At 45.6% G+C, this 20,533-nt stretch overlaps 1 protein-coding gene across 8 annotated transcripts in view; it reads left to right on the top strand.

The window, feature by feature from the left end:
• The first annotated feature begins 1,574 nt into the window (after positions 1-1,574).
• Positions 1,575-20,533, top strand: part of TNRC6A (trinucleotide repeat containing adaptor 6A) — a 44,663-nt gene continuing 25,704 nt past the window's right edge. For 5 of the 8 annotated variants that reach the window (XM_069030356.1, XM_069030355.1, XM_069030357.1 and 2 more), the window contains exons 1-5: positions 1,575-1,730; positions 2,478-2,525; positions 4,749-4,784; positions 11,807-11,897; positions 13,905-13,926. In XM_069030356.1, coding sequence (XP_068886457.1) covers positions 1,726-1,730; positions 2,478-2,525; positions 4,749-4,784; positions 11,807-11,897; positions 13,905-13,926 — 202 coding nt within the window. In that variant the 5' untranslated portion in view covers positions 1,575-1,725. Of the gene's footprint in view, positions 1,731-2,448; positions 2,526-4,748; positions 4,785-11,806; positions 11,898-13,904; positions 13,927-20,533 lie in introns of those variants that run through there. The other 3 variants (XM_069030350.1, XM_069030349.1, XM_069030352.1) reach the window with 2 other exon arrangements.

Genomic DNA, 20,533 nt, shown 5'->3' with positions numbered 1-20,533 from the left:
TCCCTGACAATACTGCTCTCAATTCTCATCCATTGTCCTGTTCAGTCCTTTGACTGGTTTGATTTTTCTAATATCTGGGATATTGTTACTGAAGCCAAGTCCAGTAACAGAGTGTGGCTCATATACTCCTCACTCTTCATTTTCTGTATTTGAAGTATCTTGGTGTGGTTTGGATTAAGCTCCATGTTCTCATACATCGATCTCTCAGCAGGTTTGTCAGTGCTGGGGACTTTTCTATTCCCTCCCTCAACCCAAAAGAGTCAGCAAAAGGTTAAGAGAAATGTGTATGTGGTTATTTACACTTTAACACCTTTTATCTGCCAGTTATTGGTGCCCCAAGCTTGGCATAGAGCTGGCACAGCAGCAGCACCCTGGGAGCACTGCCCCACACAGGGAAAACACGCATGGAAATGGATGTTGTGTCCATCTGTGCTTTGTCCTGCATCGTTTGGGGAACGACTGTGTTCTGCTGAGGGTGCTTGATGAGACAGCGCCTGGAATTCCTGTGTGTGATCGGGATAACTAAGGACTACGTTGGTGTGTGGGGCCTCATCGCTCCCCACAACTCCCCAACCAGGAGGGCACAGTGAGGTGGGGCCCATCTCTTCCACCATGCTGCAGTGGCGGGAACAAGAGGAAATGGCCTTAGGCTGAGACACGGGAGGTTCCGATTAGGTATCAGAAATTTTTTTTCACTTTTCAGGTGGTCAGGCTTTGGAAGGGGCTGCCCAGGGAGGTGGTGGAGACTCCATCCCTGGGAGTGCTTGTGAGACGTCTGATCTGGCACTGGGTGATGTGGTTTTGGGGTTTAGGGGTTACGGTGGCAGTGCTGGTGGAGGGTTGGATTGGATAATCTTAAAGGTCTCTTCCAACCTTGATCACAGAACCTCCTGAGCGGAAGGCACGCACAGGGATCATCCAGTCCAACTCCTGGCTGTGCAGAGGACACCCCAACAATCCCACCCTGGGCATCCCTGGGAGCGTTGTCCAAACGCTGCTGGACCTCTGGCACCCTTGGAGCCGTGCCCATTCCCTGGGGAGCCTGGGCAGTGCCCAGCACCTTCTGGGGGAAGAACCTTTCCCTGATCTCCAACCCAAAACCCCCTGACACAGCCCCAGGCGAAGTGAAGACTCTGTGACCCCGGCCCGAGGCCCCCGCGCTGCCGGACCCGTTCCCCCCGTGCCGGGGAGGCCCCGCTCCCTCCCCGCCGGGCGGGCCCCGCTCCCTCCGCGCTGCTGGCCCCGCTCCCTCCCCGCCGGGCCGGCCCCGCTCCCTTCGCGCTGCCGGCCCCGCTCCCTCCCCGCCGGGCCGGCCCCGCTCCCTCCGCGCTGCTGGCCCCGCTCCCTCCGCGCTGCCGGCCCCGCTCCCTCCCCGCCGGGCGGGCCCCGCTCCCTTCGCGCTGCCGGCCCCGCTCCCTCCCCGCCGGGCGGGCCCCGCTCCCTCCGCGCTGCCGGCCCCGCTCCCTCCCCGCCGGGCGGGCCCCGCTCCCTCCGCGCTGCCGGCCCCGCTCCCTCCCCGCCGGGCGCCCCGGAAGCGCGGCCGGGGCGGGTTCGCTTCCTGCGCGCGGGGCGGGCGGGCGGCGGCGGCAGGAAATGGCGGCGGAGCTGCGGCTGCAGCTGCCGGGCCCTCCCGCTCCGCAGCGCCGGGCTCAGCCCGCGTAGAGCCGCCGGCCGCGCCGGGCCCGCGCCGCAGCCTCCGGGACGGACTCCGAGCACTTTACATACATGAGGTACCGGGGAGGGCGGGCGGCGCCGGGCCGGGCCGGGCGGGGGAAGGGCCGGGCGGCGGGGGAGCCCCGCGGAACCGCAGCGGATGGGATCGGGCTCCCCGCGGGAGCGGCGCCGGCGGAGGGGCCGCCCGGTGGGGTCGCGGCGCGCCCCCGGAGCGATGCGTCCCGTTCCCCCCGCCCCGGGCCGGGCCGTGCTCTCCCAAGCTCGGAGTTCGCTCCTGCGGGGCCGGCAGCGCTTGCGGCCGCCGGTGCGGCACGGAGGGTCCCGCTGCTGCGCTCGAAGCACATTCGCGGGCTGAAGTGATGCAGCAGAATTGTTTTCCTTAAAGTCCTTGAAACGGTGAAGTGCAAGGAGGGCACACGGGCATGGGTGTTGGGCGCAGGTAGTGTACAGGGATGGTGCTGGGGCGCACAGGGATGGGTGTTGGGATGCAGATAGGGCGCGCAGGAGTGGCAGGTGCTGGGGTACAGGGAGGGCACAGGGATGGTGCTGGGGTACACAGAGGTGATGTTGGGGCACACGGAGGTGGTAGATGCAGGTCTTGGCCGCTCCCCTCGCCGTATTTGGGGCCGCAAGCCGCCGGGTCCCCGGGGACACACACCGACGGGTCCCGGGGCGATCCGTGCTCTCCCCATTCGCTCGTGACCAACCCCACCTGGAGCTCCCTGTGCATCCCGACCCGCACCAGCTTTATTTTCGTGCTGCATTGCTGTTGACATGGAAACCAATACCACTTTCTGTTCCAGAGAATTGGAAGCTAAAGCTACCAAAGAAGTCGAAAGAAAACTAAGCAGGTAAGAGACTCATTTAAATTCCCTCCCACAGTTTAGATGGAAAGGTGGCCTAGGGCTAGGAATAGTTGTGGGCTTTATCGGGAGCTTTAATCTCTTGTTAATTGTAAGGATAAAAAAACCTCTGAATTTGAAAACGTTCTCAATTTCGTGGAGAAATGTCTGCACGTTTAGTTAATTCTGTAGAATAAACACCTTTTCAGCTGGTTTTTTTTTTTTTTTTGTGTAACAACTTCAGATGTTTAATAGTTTTTTTTTTAATAGGGGAGATTTTTGAAGAGAAAAATAACTTTTCTGCACTAAGTTGTAGTACCTAACAATAACTGAAAAATGAATGAAGGGTTTGGGGTTTTTTTTTGTACACTTCAGCCAAGTATATTATTGGGAGGCAAGACAGTTGTGGCAAGAACTCGAATAAACTGCGTGTTGCCATATAACTACTGGCTCTTTGCCTCTTTTGCCATGAAGAGTTAGCTGGTGAATTTCCTGTTTACATGTAGATTTTAGAAGGAGAACTTAACAGAATGAGCTCGGGGGTTAACACGGGAGTTCAGAGTCATGTTGAACTAAGGATTCTGTGCCAGTAACATGTATCACTTTTATATTTAAGTAGTTGTTTCTTCTGCACCGTTTGTTTTTAGTCAGGTGACTTTCTTAAAAGGATCAGCTCTATTGGTTACATTCTTTGTTTTCAACTTTTGTCCTACTTCCTTTTTGGGTTCTTTTTCAGTTAGAGCTTTAAAGGCCTTTTGCTAGTGATCTGTTAAAGGGATTTCTACTGGGGCCATTTGAAATGTGCCCAAACTCTGAGTATAGCTGATAGAATCTCAGGTTTGGTACCCTGCTTTTTTCCTTCTTTTCTGTGCCTGAGCAGTCTCCAACTTCCAGGCTGAGCTATGAGTGTACTGTGAAAACTGCTTTGCTTTCCCCTGCTCTCAGTACATGTCTTCCTTTTTTTTTTGTTTGGTATTATACTTAAGCATGAATGATTTTTCCCATGTTGTTGTTGTTGAAATACAGGGAATAATTGGGATACATGGGAACATTTAAGATACCTTTGGCACGTTGCTGTTAACCCATCAGCGTTCAGGGACGCGCTGCGTTCGTGATGCCAGAAGTGATTTCAGAACTGTATTACAGAGTGACAGAGTGCTAAGTTCAGAGCAGTACTTGGTGCCAGTCTTAGTCAGGAGATTTCACATTTTTATGACCTTAGCAGAGATCTTGTTATGCTGGTAGGCAGTGCTGAGAGTGAGAAGTAGTGAAAAAAAACTACAGAACTTCCAAAATTCAGTGCTTGGAGAGTAAATTCTACTATGGAACGGGTCCCCATGTCTCTCTGACATAGAGGAGTATGTTTTATTCATTTCAAAGATTCAGAACTGGTTTGAAGTTCACATTAATGCCCCAGCTGGTTTATGTTTAGCCAGGGAGCTCTTGTTGTGTGAGCACACAGCTGATAAACCGTGGCATGCCTGCGCTGGATAGACCTGATTAATTGTTTTACTGGGGTAGAACTCAGCAGATAGCCCTCATTCTTCCTCCAGTGTCATTATTTACAGTCTTATTAAATTTGCAGTGACCTAGCCGAACTGTAAGAGAGCAAATATCCTTTCCTGGGAAGGTACATAGACCTGTGCCAGAGTTTATGTTAATCTCAGATTTCACAGTGTGGATATAGACTGTGAACTCCACGGGACATTGGCTTTGCTTTGTGTGTGTTCTGAAGTCACTTCTGGAGTTTATGCCTATAAATTAATGGGTAGCAAATACACTTTTTAATCTTACTGGGAATATTGGCTGGCCTGGACTGTAGATTTGTGATAGGATAAGTATTAACAGCTTTTAGTGCAGCTTGCTCATCCAGTTGGATTCCTGTTTTACACTCAGGATTAGTATTTGGCCTGTGTGGCCTTTTGGAAGAGAATCCTCATTTGGTCTGTGTTCTCTCTAAAATTCATACATGCCTGGTGCTGTGCAAATATTCCTGGTCTCAAAAATAAGCTTAGTGCATGACTTTCGACAGTGGCTCAGATGAATCCATTGCACACTCTATTGTGGCATTATGTTACGAGTTAAATGTCACCTGATCAGCCACAACAAGAGCTGTCTGGTGTTAACTGGGGAAATTCAAGAGTTAAATTTGGTTAAAATCAGGACTGCTAAAAGTCACCATTTAGTTCTTCTGATTTAAGCAATAACTTCTCAATTCTGTTTGGTAAACAGGGCTTTCCTGCCTCATTTATGTGGAACTGAGAGAAGGTAAATATCTGAAATATGTTGACAATTATTTTCCCAAACCCAGGGGTTTGACTGTTGCTTCACAAGCATGCAAACCATAGGGAAGAGTCTCCACAGCTTCCATTCACCTCTGATTCTGCCCACCTTGGTTGCAGACTGGCCATGTTTTGGGAGAGCAAACTTCTCACCTCTAGATTTCATCCATGTATTCTGCAAAGCTACTAGTGTACACTTGATTTTTATGCTTTCATGTTATAATAACCACCATATTTCCATGGTATTTTTCTTATCTGCTGCAGGGAAAACGTAGAGCTGGCCCAGTGGTAGAGGCTTATAAAACGAGGGGAAAATGTAGTTGTTTCTGTTAATGTGTAAGCACTTGATTTTCTGTTGGGTTTCTGGGGATGGATCTTTTTCCTTATGAACTTCTTATGGAGAGATGTCTGCTGTGAAATGGGAAGAGTTTATTGCAGAGAAAACATTCTATTCATGCTTTCAAGACCTTTACAGATATTTGGGTAAAATTACACAACCCTTTCTCCTCCACAGACACCTTTTGAGGTTGTACATGATTGCCAGGTGGTCCCCATAAGGTACCTTTGCTGTTTCAGTCTCACAGCAGCGCCTGTGCAGAGCAGTGCACCTCTGCAGCAGTGACACTGCAGCAGCCTGGAGCAAGGCAGAGTTGATGCTGGACTTGAGCAGTTGATTGTGGAGGAGCAGTTTAATCTGCCTTCTTCGCTTCCTCATTTGTTACAGGAAGATAGGGATTGTTTATGGCTGCTGCTGGAGTCTTGTGTAGTTGGATGATAAACTTCTTGGGAAAGAGATCTGTCTTTTGTCTGCTTATGTGGCAGCAAACATCTTGGATGAAACTTGAGGGCAAAACTAACACAAATATTCCAGAATGATGGTCCATTTGTAGTCCTTGTATTTGGGAACATCATTCTGATGAGCTAGCTTCTGTATTGGGAAAATGGGAAAGCTGAGTGGATTCCACGTAATTGGTAGTGGCAGACATGGTAGGTAGAATTCTATCACTTCACTTTTAGGGTGATAATTTAAAGACTGAGGTATTTAAAAGCGCAAAAGAAAGTAGCTGATACACATTTACTAATTAATTATTCATTCAAGTATTTTTTCCAGTTTTTAGCTTGGCAGCACCTCTCCTCCCTGTTAATAGCTGGAAAGAACCCATACACACACGTCTGGAAATGAGTGGGTTTGTTTTGTTCTCACTGCTTGAGGCTCTCTGTGCTCCGAGGAACACGCTGGGCGGGTTCAGGTGCCAGAGCATTTCCATCCGAGGCACTGGCAGGGTTTGTTGGGATTTTTTTGTTAACTTCAAAGTACTGGTGTCTATTCCATAAACTCCACGTGCTCCTTTGGTGTAGTGTGCTTTTTTTGTGGATGGCATTGATAAAGGAATTATAGGATCCCTTTTAATCAAAATATACATTTTATAATTGAAGGTTGTAGAATGCTGGTGAGTAGGAAAGCTAGCTGTTGGTTTTTTACAGAACCTGAGAAATCACTTTGATTGGCAATTTTGTGTATTTGTGTCATTTCAGAAAATGGAAAGATGAGGGAACTTGTAGGTCAAAATACAGAAGATTTATCAGTCACAGCAACATTTGATAGTCTGTGTAGATGGTCAGCTGTAGGTTGAACATGTGGTGCTATCTTTGCAGAATTGTTAAAGGTCTTTCAGTCCCTGATACTTACCTGTAGCTACCTGGCAATGTTCCACCTGTAGCACTGCAAGTTAATTTATAACTAGAAGAAGAGCAAATGGTGGAAAGGATTTATTTGTTTATTATTTTCAAAAAAAAAAAAATTAATATGTCCATCTCTGGAGATTTTACATTAGTTTCAGAAGCTGCTGTGTGTAATCGCTTCTAATTCTTACTTGTATGTTTGCTCCAGTAGTATATGGGCAAAAGGTAAAAATCCATTGTTATTTTTTGCCTTCAGCTGGCAACCCAGTGCCTCTGGAGGCTGGCTCCTGGTTTAACTGGGCTCCCTTGTCCATGGCATAGGTTCCCTCGGGTGCCCCCCTGCCCAGTGCTGCTGGGACCATGCCTCCAGCCTGGAGGGCCATCGTGATGGCACCAGCTCCCGATGCTGTGTGTGAGGTGCTTCAGAGGACACCCAGCAGGCCGTGGTACCTTTGGGAGAATCCCTTTGCAGCCTCAAGACTCCCAGAAGTTTGTTGGGATGGGAGGGATGCCAGCTGTGCCTGCTGGGACAGTGTGGGTCCGTGGGCTCGGGAGCAGGGCAGGGTGGGGCTGCTGCTCCTGCAGCGTGGGGAGAGCTGGCTCTGGCCGTGGCTTGGAAGCCCAGTGAGTGTGGCTGCCCTGGGGTGTTCCCTGCCCTTCTGGGGCTCTGGGGCCTTTGGGTCAGAACACTCCTGCAGGGTCCTGAGCCAACCGAGCCCAGCGCTGCCCAGGCCAGCACTCACCGTGTCCCCGAGTGCCACATCCATGCCTCTGTTAATCCCTCCAGGAATGGGGACTCACAATTCTCGTACCAGCATTTCCTCAGTGTGGTGATAGAATTTTGATTTTATTGTGGCAAAACATGTTGCCCTTTGATATATTGTAAGAGCAAAGATAGCAGAGCGGCACAAACATTAATTACTGCATCCTCAGCCTGTCTGCCAGGGGAAATATGGATGAACTTGATTTTGCTCTTCTGTAACATTAAGAATAAAGGTTAAATATGTCTATTTCAGACCAGGTATTTTTACAATGCCAAGCTGGAGCTTTAGAAATTAAAGATTAATAGAATTCTTTTTTTCAAGAATTAAAGTAATAAGTGAAGCATGTTTTGATATAAATATTACCTGAAATGTTTGCAGTTTGAGCATGACAGCTTTTTCCACTTCAGAAGCCACATAACAAATAAGGCTGTACAAAAATAAAATGCCTTGTACTGTCTTGATAACCTGTCTTAGAAGACTAAAAAGTTGGCTTTAGCTTAATTGAGGAAAGCATTTTAGTAGTTTGTTGGTTTTTTTCCCCTCTTATACAACGAAGAAGTGTGCTGGGGTACACAATTGGAACAAAAATTTACTGTTAAATAAATAATGGTAAATATTTATCTGACCCTCGGTCTGCTTAAATTTATGCAGATAACAGCAGCTTCTCCTTGCCCATCTTCAGAGCCATCAAATGTGCAGTCTCTCCTGAGATCAAGATCCATTTTCATTTTGTCTCACTTGAAAATAAAGCACCTTTCAAGTTAAGCTGTTGAAACTAGAGGCCTTTGTTCTGTCTCCGATGTTGATTTCCTATGGCTGGGATGTTTTATTTTCACTTGATCTAAATTGAAAAATATGGTTTGCATTTCTGCTAAGGCCATTTAACCTTGAGCAAGCTAATCCCATTACACAGGAGGAGAAGGATGTTGCCTGTGTGTGTGTTTTGGTGGAAGTTGGATGTGTGATAGGGGAAATCATAGATACCTGTTTATATATTCATGTTATCAGTCAGAATGCTCGGTCCTTGCTTTTCCTTGGCCAGCTGATGGACCAGTGTGCTGCTCCAAACACTTTGGCCACACAAGGGCAATGCATTAAGTTTCCCAGGTGTAAGGAGAAGCCCAGCAAAGGAACTTGTTAATTTTCTGGCTTTGTGTTGTTACCACGAGATGAGATTGCTGCGGTGGTTCCTGTTCCATGCTGTAAAGGACCATGGAGCTGCTGCTGGTTTGTCCACAGGAACAGGGAGCTGCTAGTCCAAGGTGATAAATGGGAAATACTACATTCCACTTGTGTTCCTCAAGGAGCAGCATTAGAAATGGAGCTTGTTTGTTATGTGTTCTAATGGAGGTTGGAATCAGAGGCATCGATCCCATCATTTGCTGTCTGGTGAGAGGGCCATGGATCTGTGTATTGGGAAGAATAAAAGAGACTTGTGCTTCCAGCTGTCAGAAATGGAAATTCAGGTGTTCTGTGTGAGACTGATGGTTTAACAGGCAAACGTGAATTATTGTCTCAGGTTTAAGTTTGTGTATGAGGATGGTGTATAGGTCTGTCTTACTTGAAGGGTTAAGTTTTCAGGGAAGGGCAGGGACAGGAAGGGCTTTGCTGTCTTTGTACTTTAACTGGTACTTAGTTGTACCAGTTGGGTTAGTTTTGCTGTTTAGTCACTGTGATTTTATGTTATAGTGGTAATTAATACTCTTAAAAACTTAAAATGAACTATAGGTGGATGATTTTTTCTAGGGAATACCTAAAGTCCTGATCCTAATCATAGGGGGGTTTATGTCTCCTAAGCTAGCTTTGTAATCTAAAATCTGTTTGTCTTAAAAAGATAAAAATTGAATGAACACAGTTTCAGAATTTAGGAATTCTGTTGTTCCTGTGTGAAAAAAACCACAATGATGCTGTGGTAGAATATTCCAGAGATATTGGTGTGTTAGTTGTTAGCATCTGTATTCCCAAAATGAAATGTAATTGTGTTGATTTAACTGTAGCAGGATTGATGAGGTTTGTTTTTTTTTTCCTGTGAAAATACTACTTTGCATTCTGCTTGCTCTTGAACGTGCTACAGCTTTCTTCTAAAAGCAGAATGATTTTTCAGTTAATGCAGTTTTGGCATGTGGCAGACTGAAATTTGTTATACAAAACAAGTGCTGGTGGCTGTCTTAACTCCTAGAACTCTGCTCAGGTTATTATAGGTCCTGTAACTCAGCTGTAGCTCCAGCAGGCAGGCAGAGGTGAGGCCCAGCCCAGTACTGAGTTCCCAAGGAGCAAACCAGTGGTTCTGCTCTGAATGGAAGGAGCTGTGCATGAACTGGGTATCGTGTCAAGAAGGAGCTGGGATGTGTAGAAGCTGTTTCCTCTGTACTGATCCCAGACCTGGTACTGTTCTCCAGTTCAAATTGCCTGTTAAAATTTGGATGGTCCCAAATTAGCAAAACTTAGGGTCAGTATCACCAATATCCCTGTGGTTACAAATGCTCAGGGTGTGACAGCGAGGGGCAAAACTGACTGAAGTGTCACCTTTGTAGTGCACGGATGTCACTGCAGGTTAATCATTACCTCAGATTTGCACAGGAGCAAGGGATTGCTCTAAATGAAACTGGCCAGCTGGAATTGTTTCTATAGTTAGATGTCTGACCTCTTAGTTGTCCATGAAATCATTTTTGAGACCTAATTGTAAATGCAGGATTGCTTTTGCAGTGGGACCGTCCTCGGTGAATCTTGCAGCCAGCTGATGAAGCTGTGATAAAACGCAAAATAGCCAAATTGTGTTTGATGGGTTGTGATTCCTCTGGCAGTGCACAGAGGGGTCTCAGAAATAACACTTTTGGGTAATTATTTTGCATTCCTTAGCACGTCAGAAGCCATTCTTTCTTAAAAGAGGTAACTAATGCTTGCTTTCTGTTATTAGAAGATCTTAAAAGCCGGAATTTGGTCGTGGAAGCTTCTCAGAGTAAGGGTGTGTCTGTAGCAGCGACTGCAGGTGGGGTGGAGTGGAAAGAACACAGGGATGGTTTCAGTGCTCCTTGTCAGAGCAGCTCTGCTGCTGTTCACACCTGCAGCAGGAGGTGGTGATGAGAGTGGCAGAGGAGAAAAGGAACCCTGGATGTACAATAAAGCTGTGTTATTCCAACCAAAGGGAGCACTGGGGAAAGAGTTAGGGAATGCAGTGGGGTTTGCAGTGAGAACAAGTATCTCTGAAGGGTATGAACAGTGATTGGTGTTGGTGGTTGCCCTGCAGGTACAAACAGCCACTGGAATTTCAGTATATTGTTATTGGGGCATTGGGCTTACCAGGAGGAGAACCACCTTCACCATCTCACTGGAGAACCTCAGAACAGGGCAAAATAATAGTTTTAGAGTTTAAATGAGCAGTAGTAATGTGGAACTCACCTCTCCCAAAGGAATGGTGGAATTATGCAGAAGGCTGAGGATAAGCTGCTGCTGGGTACCAGAAAGGTCTGAGGAGCTGCTGTTCAGCATCACTTACAGTGGCACCACCTGCACAAGAGGCAGTGCTCAGAGTGCTCCTGTTTGTCTCATTAAAAAGTGAGGAACTTATATGAATGTGCAGTAGTGGAACTGGGCAACTCACGTGTGGATTGAAAAAAATTGAAAAAGAAAACTCAAAACCAAAGCTGATGCCTGCGCTTGCTTTGAAAGGGACTTGAGTTAAAAGTAGAATGAACTGGTTGTTTATATATCTAAAAAAGTAATGAAAGTTTTCGTACCTGTGGACTGTCTTGTGGTTTAATACATTCAATTTGCATTGCTTCTGACAGATACCAAACTATATTATTTAAAACTGGAGGTTTATGGATAGTTTGGGTTTAAAAAGGAGCCAGCTCAGTGTTTCCAGGCAGAAGCAAAATGTGTAGTCACTGCCCATCAGTGACATTTTTAGTTGTTCTTCTCCAAAAATCTTTCGAAGTCTGTTTTTAAACAGAGTGAACTGGACAGTAGTGTTCCTGCTCAGCCTTGGTTTGAGCATGAAATAACTGTGTATCAAGTGGCATTAATTAAAGTACGAAGTTTTGGTTTCACTTTTGACAAGTTACGGTTTTGTTTCTCGGTTAGGGAGCTCTAAAATGGCCCTGCTGCTGCCAGCTGTGGTCTGCCCTTGCCCACACTTGGGTGTTTCCTGGCAGAGGTGGTTTGGGATGAGGGAGCTGGTGCAGATGCACAGGGTGTGTGTGGCTTAGGCTCTGTGTGGGAACTCTCCAGGCCGGGATGTGCCAGAGCTCAGTCACACCAGTTCAGGGAGAGATTAAATAACATCTGAATTTGCTGGCTTTTGAACCAAATTCAAGTCTAAGTCTTCATTGTAAGCTTTGGAAGAAAGAGCTCCTTACATGTAGCTTGACACCACATCTGTGCTTGAAGTCCTGTCACTGGTGGCTTGCACTGACAGTGACAGTCCCTGTAGAAATAGGATCCAATTAGAAGCAAAATTCCCCATTTCCTTTTGTGTCACTGTGAAATAATTGTTCTAAAATGAATCTAAGTGTGTACAGATTATATTTTGGGAGAGTTAATTACAAACTGTGTGGTTCAGGGATTTAGTGCAAGAAGAGGAAGAACAGTTGATGGAAGAAAGGAAAAAGAGAAAAGAAGACAAGAAGAAGAAGGAAGCTGCTCAAAAAAAGGTATGTGGAGCACTGAGAATAAACCCCTGTGCTTAGGGGTGACTTGTTTCATCACTAATAAAAACAAGTGTTTTCTTATTAATTTAATGTTTTAAATTTAAATATACTGCCAGTTATTTAGAGGTAACTGACACATTGAATACTGTAGTTGGCTCTGTGTCTTACAAAACTAAATTTTCTTCTGAGGTGACCCTTGTTTTTCCTGATTGTCAATTGAGGCAGTTTCAGGTTTGAAACACATCAGTATTAGTGCATTTACTAGTAGAATAAAAGTACCATTTTAAGGCAGTGGCTTTCAGCTGCATCCTTACTTTAATATATCTTCTTATTCTTCAGTATGGAAACATGTCATAAGAGAATTTGTAGTAGGGAATAAAAATTTTCATAAAAAATGAAATATTGACAGCAAAGATGTTTAGGGATGGAAATGTCACAGAAATGCTTGTAAATACTTCAGGATCCCTGTTTACTGACAAGATCCTCATCATAGCCATTGATTCTAAATATTGACCCTGAGCTTGAGAGGAGCTTGTAAATGCAATTTGTGGACATGTCCATTTTGGTAGGAGCAGAGTGCTCCACAGTTTTCCCATGATTCCATGGCCTGATGCTGGATATGGCTCCAGAACACACTGGTTTGTTTTACAGTCACAGACTTGCCAGCAAAACCTCCCAAGCCTTGAGCCGAGCCCCAGGCCCTGACGGAGTGTGGGAGTGCCCAGCCTAAACACGTTCACTGTGTTCTCTTGGGCATTGGCACCTTAGCACAGAAAGCAGCCAGCAGCCCTGGCTGTGCCTCTTGCCCTCCATGGATCTTTTTGGGTGCTGTAGGTCATCAGAAACAGCAAAGAAAGTTTTGAAAAGTTCTGAGTTCTCATTTTCCCATCCATGGCCCAAGTGCCAGGCTAAGGAGTTGGGTCACAGCTGGGGAGAGGGGAGAGTACAAAAGCTCCAGAGGAAGCTCTGAACATGCACAGGCACAGCAAGAGCCAAAGAGGCACCACATAAACATGCTCTGGAAGGATACACCAGTGCTTGGGGTTCATATATTGAGTGTGTCAGTAATTAGGACCGAAAGGAGTAGTGGAGAGCAGCAATCCCAGAGGTGACACTTGGGCTATGGAAAGCCTGTGCTGTGCCCCCATCCTGGTGCTGAGCAGCATTCCTGGATGTATCCATTTGCCTTTTTGTGTAGTATAAACATGTGAACACTTGGCTAAGCCAGGTGCTGGAACACAGAACCTGGCATTCTAAGGGCACAGAACCAGCCAAGGCTTCAAAGTAGGTATTTGAACCATATTTGTTGTACAAAAAACATAATGAGGAGTTCTGGTGGTGTGTAGCGGCCCCAAGTGCAGTGCCTTTCTTTGGGAAGCTGGGTAAGAGGGAGAGCAGCTCTGGAGCACAGAGGAGGAACTTGTGCTTTTGGGAGGCCCTTCCTGAGCACAGTCTCACTGCGGTGTAAAGTTAAAACCACACCACTGAGGTGCACTTCCATACAAGAAATGTTTCTCTCCCATTTTATCCTGTGATAAACTTTCATTCAAATAAATCTCTCATCTTGGCCATATCACAGGTATAACCTGTTGAATCTTGGAAATTAAAGACTTGAAGCTTTGGCACTTGCTCCCTTATTCTTTTCCATTTCCAGGTCACTCCCCCTTCCCTGCCCTGTTCTGCAGTAAAAGTGGTGACGGCTCTTTGCTTCCAGGCACAGTTTTTAACTCACTTAAAACATCTTAATTTGCAAGTTTAATTCCGTCTGTTTCATGTAGTTATCTTTCAAATTAATTTTGTCTTGTGTAACATTTAAACAGCTTTTTAAGCATAAGGAATAATAGGCCTGGGTTGGTTAGAGAGATGCTTCTGAAGTAGATAATTAAATAACTTGAAACCATTTAAAAAGAGGGAAGTCAAAAGCTAATGTTGCTTTATGAAGTGGCACATGTACATGTGGTTTCTCTCTTATCTGCACAAATCACTGACACTTCTTTTTTCTTGTTCTAGGCCATTGAACAAAAAATCAAAGGTAAGTTACTTTACAGTTAGTTCTACTCTGTGTATTATTTCTGGGATTTTAAATATGTTGAATCAAATGTGTCACCTGAAGTCTCCTCCCAAAAGTGACAGATGGGACCCTTGAGACTTCAGCTGCGCTTTTTCAAAGTGACCACAAAAGTCTAGAAGAGTAACAGCAAAGGGTTTATCCAGGGATTGGAGTTGCTGCTCTTTCTGTTTTCCATTCTTATTTACTTACAGAGCACCAGGCATAGACATAATACCTGAAGTTCCTTTCCTTGCTTGGTTTTTTCCTTCCCCTTTTTTGCTTTGTTTGAGAAGTACACCAACACTTCAGAATAACTGTATAGGATGGATCTGTTTGAAACTTAATTTACAATATTCTAAGTGCAGCTGGGATTGGGAACACATGATGGACAAGTAATTAATGTGTCCAGTTTTAACTCCTGCATGTGGAGGGCTCATGCTGCAAAGTGTTCAGAATGCCAGTACCAAAAGCTGTAATTTCAATGTTCATGGGAGGTTGGGAACACTGCGGTTTTCTCAGTGTTTGTGGGGTTTGTATGGATCTCCATCCCAACCAGCTTCTAAAAAGGGGGAAAAAGATTGTTTTCACTTCCTCTTGAATTGTAGCTCCTCACCTGTTAGTTGGGAAGTACACAGTAATTGCTGAAGTGGTCATGTGGAGTCCTTGCTGAAACCCTGTTTTCTGAGGATGTTGGTTTAATTTAGCACTTACCGGAGCAGTGGTAGAAGCTCCAGAAGCTTCGGAGTTCTGCTTAGCAGAGATGTAATTCCTGCTGGAAAAATCAAAAAGTGTTTGAGGACTGATGGAGCTTGGAGGCAGGAAAATGGCTGAGGACACACTGTACTGGGGGAGGGGCAGGGAGGCACAAGTGCCCGTTCCCAAGGGGGGTGACTGAGGAAGCATCCCAGCTTGGATGTGCTGGGAGTGGAGCAGGCAAGTTGTCCTCACGGGCACTGCACTGATGCTCTGCAGCACCCATTCCCAGCTCTCAGGAGAGACAGTTGCATCTGGCATTTTTAAGTGCAGTGTGTGCTCTGGTGGGTGTGTTTAAATAGGAAAAATACCTGGATTGAGTAGGACCAGTGGACTTTCAGTGTGTAAGGATGCTGTGGGGAGGGAGCGAGGGCAGCCGTGCTGCTGTGAGTAGGAAGTTCTCCTACCTGCTGCCTAGGGAGGCTGATGGTTTGGTTCTGGAGAGGGGATTGCTGGAGGCAGGGGGAGCTGCCAGAGCCTCGAGTGAGCTGCAGAAGGGTCTGCAGCATTCCTGGAGCCACTGGCAGTGATGGAAGCTGCTGTTCTGTGTGTCCCACCATCCTCTGGGCTGCATCAGGCTGACCAGGGGTCCTGCCCTGTGGCCACTGAAATCCATTGGGAGTTCTAGGTTTGTCTTTGGGCACAGGACAGAATAATTAATAAAATTGCTGGAAGACTATTATAATTAATAAATATTCTTCATTTGTTTTTTAACATGCCCTTTTTCAAGCAGTGCATGGAATTGTGTTTGAATACAGGCTAAAGACTGGTTTTCTTCTGTACACTCCTGCCATAAGGCTTCTAGCATAATAGACTGGATTTAAAGAATTATGAAAATGTCTGGGTTTATTCTGAAGTCATAAAATATGTCTGAAAAGACAGTGAAGAAGGAAAATGATAGAATACTTTGCTGTATGATAACAAGCACTTGGAGTGCCCATTTGACCCGTGTGCTTGGGCTGCACTGGCATCACGTCAGGGCCGAGGCTGCACAAGCAAATGGCTAAAAATAGAATGAACCTGGAGGGCAGGAGTTCTGCTCAGGAGGCTACCCAGTGGGAATCTTCACATGGAATGAAAATGTCTTTCTTCTGAAGGACAGAGTAATTAAATTCTTTTTTTATTATTATTATTTTCTGCTTTGGGGTTTGACATTCACTGATGGAAGTGTTAAGTTCCAACTTAATCATGTTATTATTTAAAGGGTATTTCATAAAGTTCAGCAGGAATTTAGAGTTGTCAGAGAAACATAAACTGGCAGTGCTATGGAAGAAAAGACATCATGAGATGCAGATACACAACTTTTTGCTACAGTTTCTATAGGAACAAGATGCGAAGCTTGTGTTGCACATGGCTCTTGCCTTGTTTCACCAGTTTTGCCTCCTTGTATTCAGGATGCAAATTAATGTTTCATTAGTTTCCAAGTTTCCATCACGTTAATGTCTTAAATAATTTATTCTGTGCATGAGCTGAAGATAAAATACAAGAGTATAGGATCTCTAAATAATTCAGAATTATGTGCCTCTTTCAGAAAAGGAGCTGGTTAAGTGCTGGGGGTGGGAAGGGAGGGTGTTTCTTGGTTTTAAATGTAGTTTGGATGGCTCCAAACTGTTGTTTTAGCTAAGGAAGAAATTGCTGTTGTACCAGCTGAAGCAACTCCCAGTGTTAATGTAAAATGACAGGAACCTTCCAAGGAAGTTCATGGAGCTGGGGATTTTCCTGTTCAGGATTGGGAATGAAAGTAATGAAAAAGATGCTAACAACAATGTTTCTGGTACTGGCAGCATTTTAATACCATAGTATTGCAGTTAAAAATGCACGTGGCATTCCTGTGGATTTCAGGGATTCTGACCTGCCTGGTTTGATCCAGTTGGTTTTATTAAAGGAGGGAAGAGGAGGTTGGGAGAGTTAGAGGCGAGTCTGTTAGTTTCCAAGTGGAAAGTTTACCAGTTTGTGCAGCAGCTGGCACATCGTATGCCTTCCCTGTGCTCTCATACCAGGTATTCTAGGAAAAAATAAGTATAACCTGAGTTCCTATTTGTTGAAAATACTGTAGAATTGTCAGTTGTGGTGTTCCTTCTACCTTGGCAAAATATGTCCTTTTGCTGCGTTTAAAGTCAGTGCTGTTAGAGACAGACAAGTCAATCCATTTATCCTGAATTTCCTCTGAACCAGAGCCCTGCAGGCAGCCCAGTGGCCCCAGGTAGTGCTGATGAGCCCAGCACTGAAGGAAAGGCTGTTTGAGGAGGAAGTTTGAGTTTGGCTGTGCGTGGTGCTCCAGGGTGGGAACTCAGTGGGAGCTGAAATGCCCTTTGCACACAATTGAATGTAGCGATGTGAAGTAATTGATGAGAAGTGCCCAGAGCTGGGGGTGCTGGGGCTGGTTCTGAAAGCATCGGGGCTTGGGGGAGCAGCACGAGCTGGAGTGCGCCCGGCGGCTGCTGCAGCCCAGAAAGTGCCACTTTCATTGCAGAACAGAATAAACTGAATTGCCCACTGAAACGGAAAGTGCTCTAAAAATAGCTGGGTGTGGAATTGAAATCTTTGACTCATATTTCCCACCTTGGAAACTTCTTATGCTTGTTCTTCTCCGCGAAGCGGAATGGCCTGACTGCACAAACCCTGCTGGGTTTTGTCGGGGTTTTCGCTTGCCTGACTGTGCTTTTCCTGATTGGAAAAACTCTCCTGCTAGCTCTTAAATCTTGAGGGTGCCTAGAAGAATGCAGGGAATCGGCCTGTGGCCGAACAGTCCCGCGGGAAGGGCGCGCTCACCTCTGTGTGGATCTGCAGGGGTTAAAGCCTTGGCAAACACGGAGATATTTTCCAGAGCAGCTCCGAGCTCACAGCTGCGGCCATTTTTCCACCACGAAAATTCTAGCACTACATCTTACGTGTGTCAGCTTGAAAGCCAGACTTCCTCTGTTTGCCCTTCAGCATTCCAGCCCTGACAACTCCGGGACATGCCATGCAGGGAGAGCAGCACAGGGCGTTTTTCGGGGGGCAGCTCCAGCAGCAGCGGGAAGGACTGTTTCCCTGCCAGCCTGGCGCTGTTCTTTGTGTGGGTCAGGAGAGGATTTGATCTCTCTGCGCTGGTTTTGTGCGAGGGAGAAACTGTTTTCCATCTGCATTAAAGTTACTCAAGCAGCTGCCATTTTTTTATTGGAGGGGGAGTGTGAGTCCCTGGGCCCCTGCTCCAGGAGGAGTTGGCAGGCAGCTCCTGGAGCAGTAAAATGACACCATGCTTCTCCTCCATTTTCTAATGAAATCTGCAGAGTGGGAAAGCAACACAAGTTGGAAGCGTCTTTCTTTGGAATCTCTCTGTAAACTGTAACTCCACCATCCCCTGCTCTGAGGGTTTGCAGCAGGTTTGTTCTTTATGAAAATGTGTCATTTTTAATACTAGTTTCTGTAAACTTGCTGTTGCTAGTCAATTAACTGTGATAAACTGTAAGTCTGTTAATATTATCTTTCTACCTTAATACAGTTCAAAATAAAATACTGGTGTGTAGAACAAACTTTTATTAACAAGCAGTTTGTTTAGAGCAAATTAAAATATTAAGATAACGATTTAGGGGTGTTGGAATTCATAGTAGCCATATTGGAATATTAATGTGTTATTTAGTCTTCTGAGAAGTTGTGGAGCAGAAAATGTTGGGCAGGATTAATTTTATAGCTTAAAACTTACTCTGTGGTTCTGAGGGAAGCAAAGGCAAGGGAATTCTGTTGCGCTTCAGATAATTTCAGTTGAAAATTAGCATACAATTGTGGACTCTGCGTATTCTATAGCCTAGCCCTGGGACCTGGCAGATTTGTTATACAATTTGCTGGTATCGTGGTAGATGGAATTGCCGTATTTGCTAAGGAAATGAATGCTTAGAATATATGAGAAATATAATATTCATAAACTGTTAGAGAAGTACTGTCGGTGCTGTGCCTTAGGGCTGGCTGGGCAGAGAGTACCTTGTTTATTTGTTGCACTTCTTGATAATAAAAAGTGATTTGAGTTCCTGCAGGTCCGTTGGGGTCTGTTCTAACACACTTGGTCTTAAAGTAGCTTTAATTAGGAAAGTAAAGTGTTAGGGCTGCCCTGGGCATGCTGTTGGCAGCTCTGTCTGGGTGTCCAGGGAATGTCAGATGGAAATTATTTCACTTTACCCCAGAGGAGCAGTTGTACAGGAGTGGAAGTGGCAGGGAAGGAGAGGTGGCTCAGTGACCATGTTACCAGCTGCTGTATGCCATATTAAAATCTCTTCAAGCGAGGTGTATTTGTATTTTCTGCTTAAGGTGATAGTGGAAAAAAAAAGAGCTGAAATAGTCTACGCCAGAGGCTGAAGGAGTATGCGTGTCCCTGTGTGGGGCTGTGGCCCCAGGACTGCTCTGGTGGCTGGATGTGATGCTCTGGCTGCAGGAAGGGTTTCTGTGTGTCACTCTCAGCTCAGCTCAGCTGAACTGTGCTCCAGGCTGTAAAGGGTCATCCGTGGAATCAGCTGGGGTGGCAGGAGGCACAGCGAGAGCACCAAAAGTTATGGTTTGGGCACTGGTTACACAGGAGTATGAACACATGTGTTTTAATTTCAGAGCTTGCTGCAGTACCTGGACCACAGAAAAGTGCAAAGTCCTTCTGCATTAAATTGTCAACAAATTCTCAGCAGTTTGCTTAAATAGCACCTCTCCCCCCCACTTCAGGGCTTAGTCACTCACAGTTACTTTATTTATAATGCAAGAAGTTTTAGAAGGACCAAATAAATTAGATCTGTTTAATATTATTTAGTATTTTTAAGTTCAGTTTTGAACCAGAAGTCAGAATCACAATTTGTTGTCTCATTATGTGCATCAAAATATTTTGCAAGGAATCAGTTGCTTTCCCTTAATATAGGGAACAGCTTAAATTGAGGAAAGCTGAGGTGGTGGTTGTGATCTTTATCAACTTCCCGGATTATCTAATAGCCTTTCAATACCTTCTATTCCCTGTGCTCTGTACAATAAATTGAGTTGTGTCCTGGCCCTTCCTGTCCTTAGTTCTGTCCCTCTCCAGTCAGCTGTGAGCTGGGAGAGCTGGATCCCTGCTGTGCCTGAGGGGGAGCTGGGGGCCCTGGCAGGGGCAGCTGAAGTTGGGTGTCCTCACCCTGAGACTTCTGCCCACCTATTTGTCAAACAAGGAGGTCTCCAAAGTTTTTCTTTTCTGCTTCCCTTAGGCAGCCAAAATGCAATATTCCGTTAAAACACAACTCAGATGCCTATTCTTCAGTGACTTTTTATTCTAAAGGTTTCTATTTCATATTTTTCAGAATACATAAAGTAGAAATAAACAGAAATTATGTCGTAATACTGACAACATTCAAATTGATTCCTTAAACAAAAGCTCGAGTTTGTTTTTATTTTTTGTTTGTATTCCCAATATTCCCATGACTTGGTTCCTGAAAGTGAATGATAAAATGGTCTTTAAACATATTTGAAATATTTTTAAAAGCCCCTGAAAACTACATTTTTCAGTTGTGTAGTAACATTCCTGGTGCTGAGGGAGGTCCTTGTCGAGTATTGAGGTATCTTGGGAAGCTGCACGATAAATATTAAGACGCTTTATGGGTATCTCATACAAGAAATTTGAAAAGTACATTAACATCAATACTGTGAGGGAGGGACAGAGCTCACCTGCAGCTGGGAGGGATGGCAGTAGCAGCAGAGTCCCACACCAGGCTCTGAGTGCCTTCCTACCTGGTGGCCCGGCTGACTCGCCTGTTCCCGACACCTGCCCCGTGCTTGGCCCTGCTTGGTGCTGCTGGGGTGGGCTGTGGAGCTGAGGGTGTGCTGGGTTTGGTGTGTTCCCTGTGACCTC

This window comes from Aphelocoma coerulescens, chromosome 14 (genome assembly GCF_041296385.1).
Source record: "Aphelocoma coerulescens isolate FSJ_1873_10779 chromosome 14, UR_Acoe_1.0, whole genome shotgun sequence".
NCBI lineage: Eukaryota > Metazoa > Chordata > Aves > Passeriformes > Corvidae > Aphelocoma > Aphelocoma coerulescens.
This window is presented reverse-complemented; position numbering and strand designations above follow the sequence as displayed.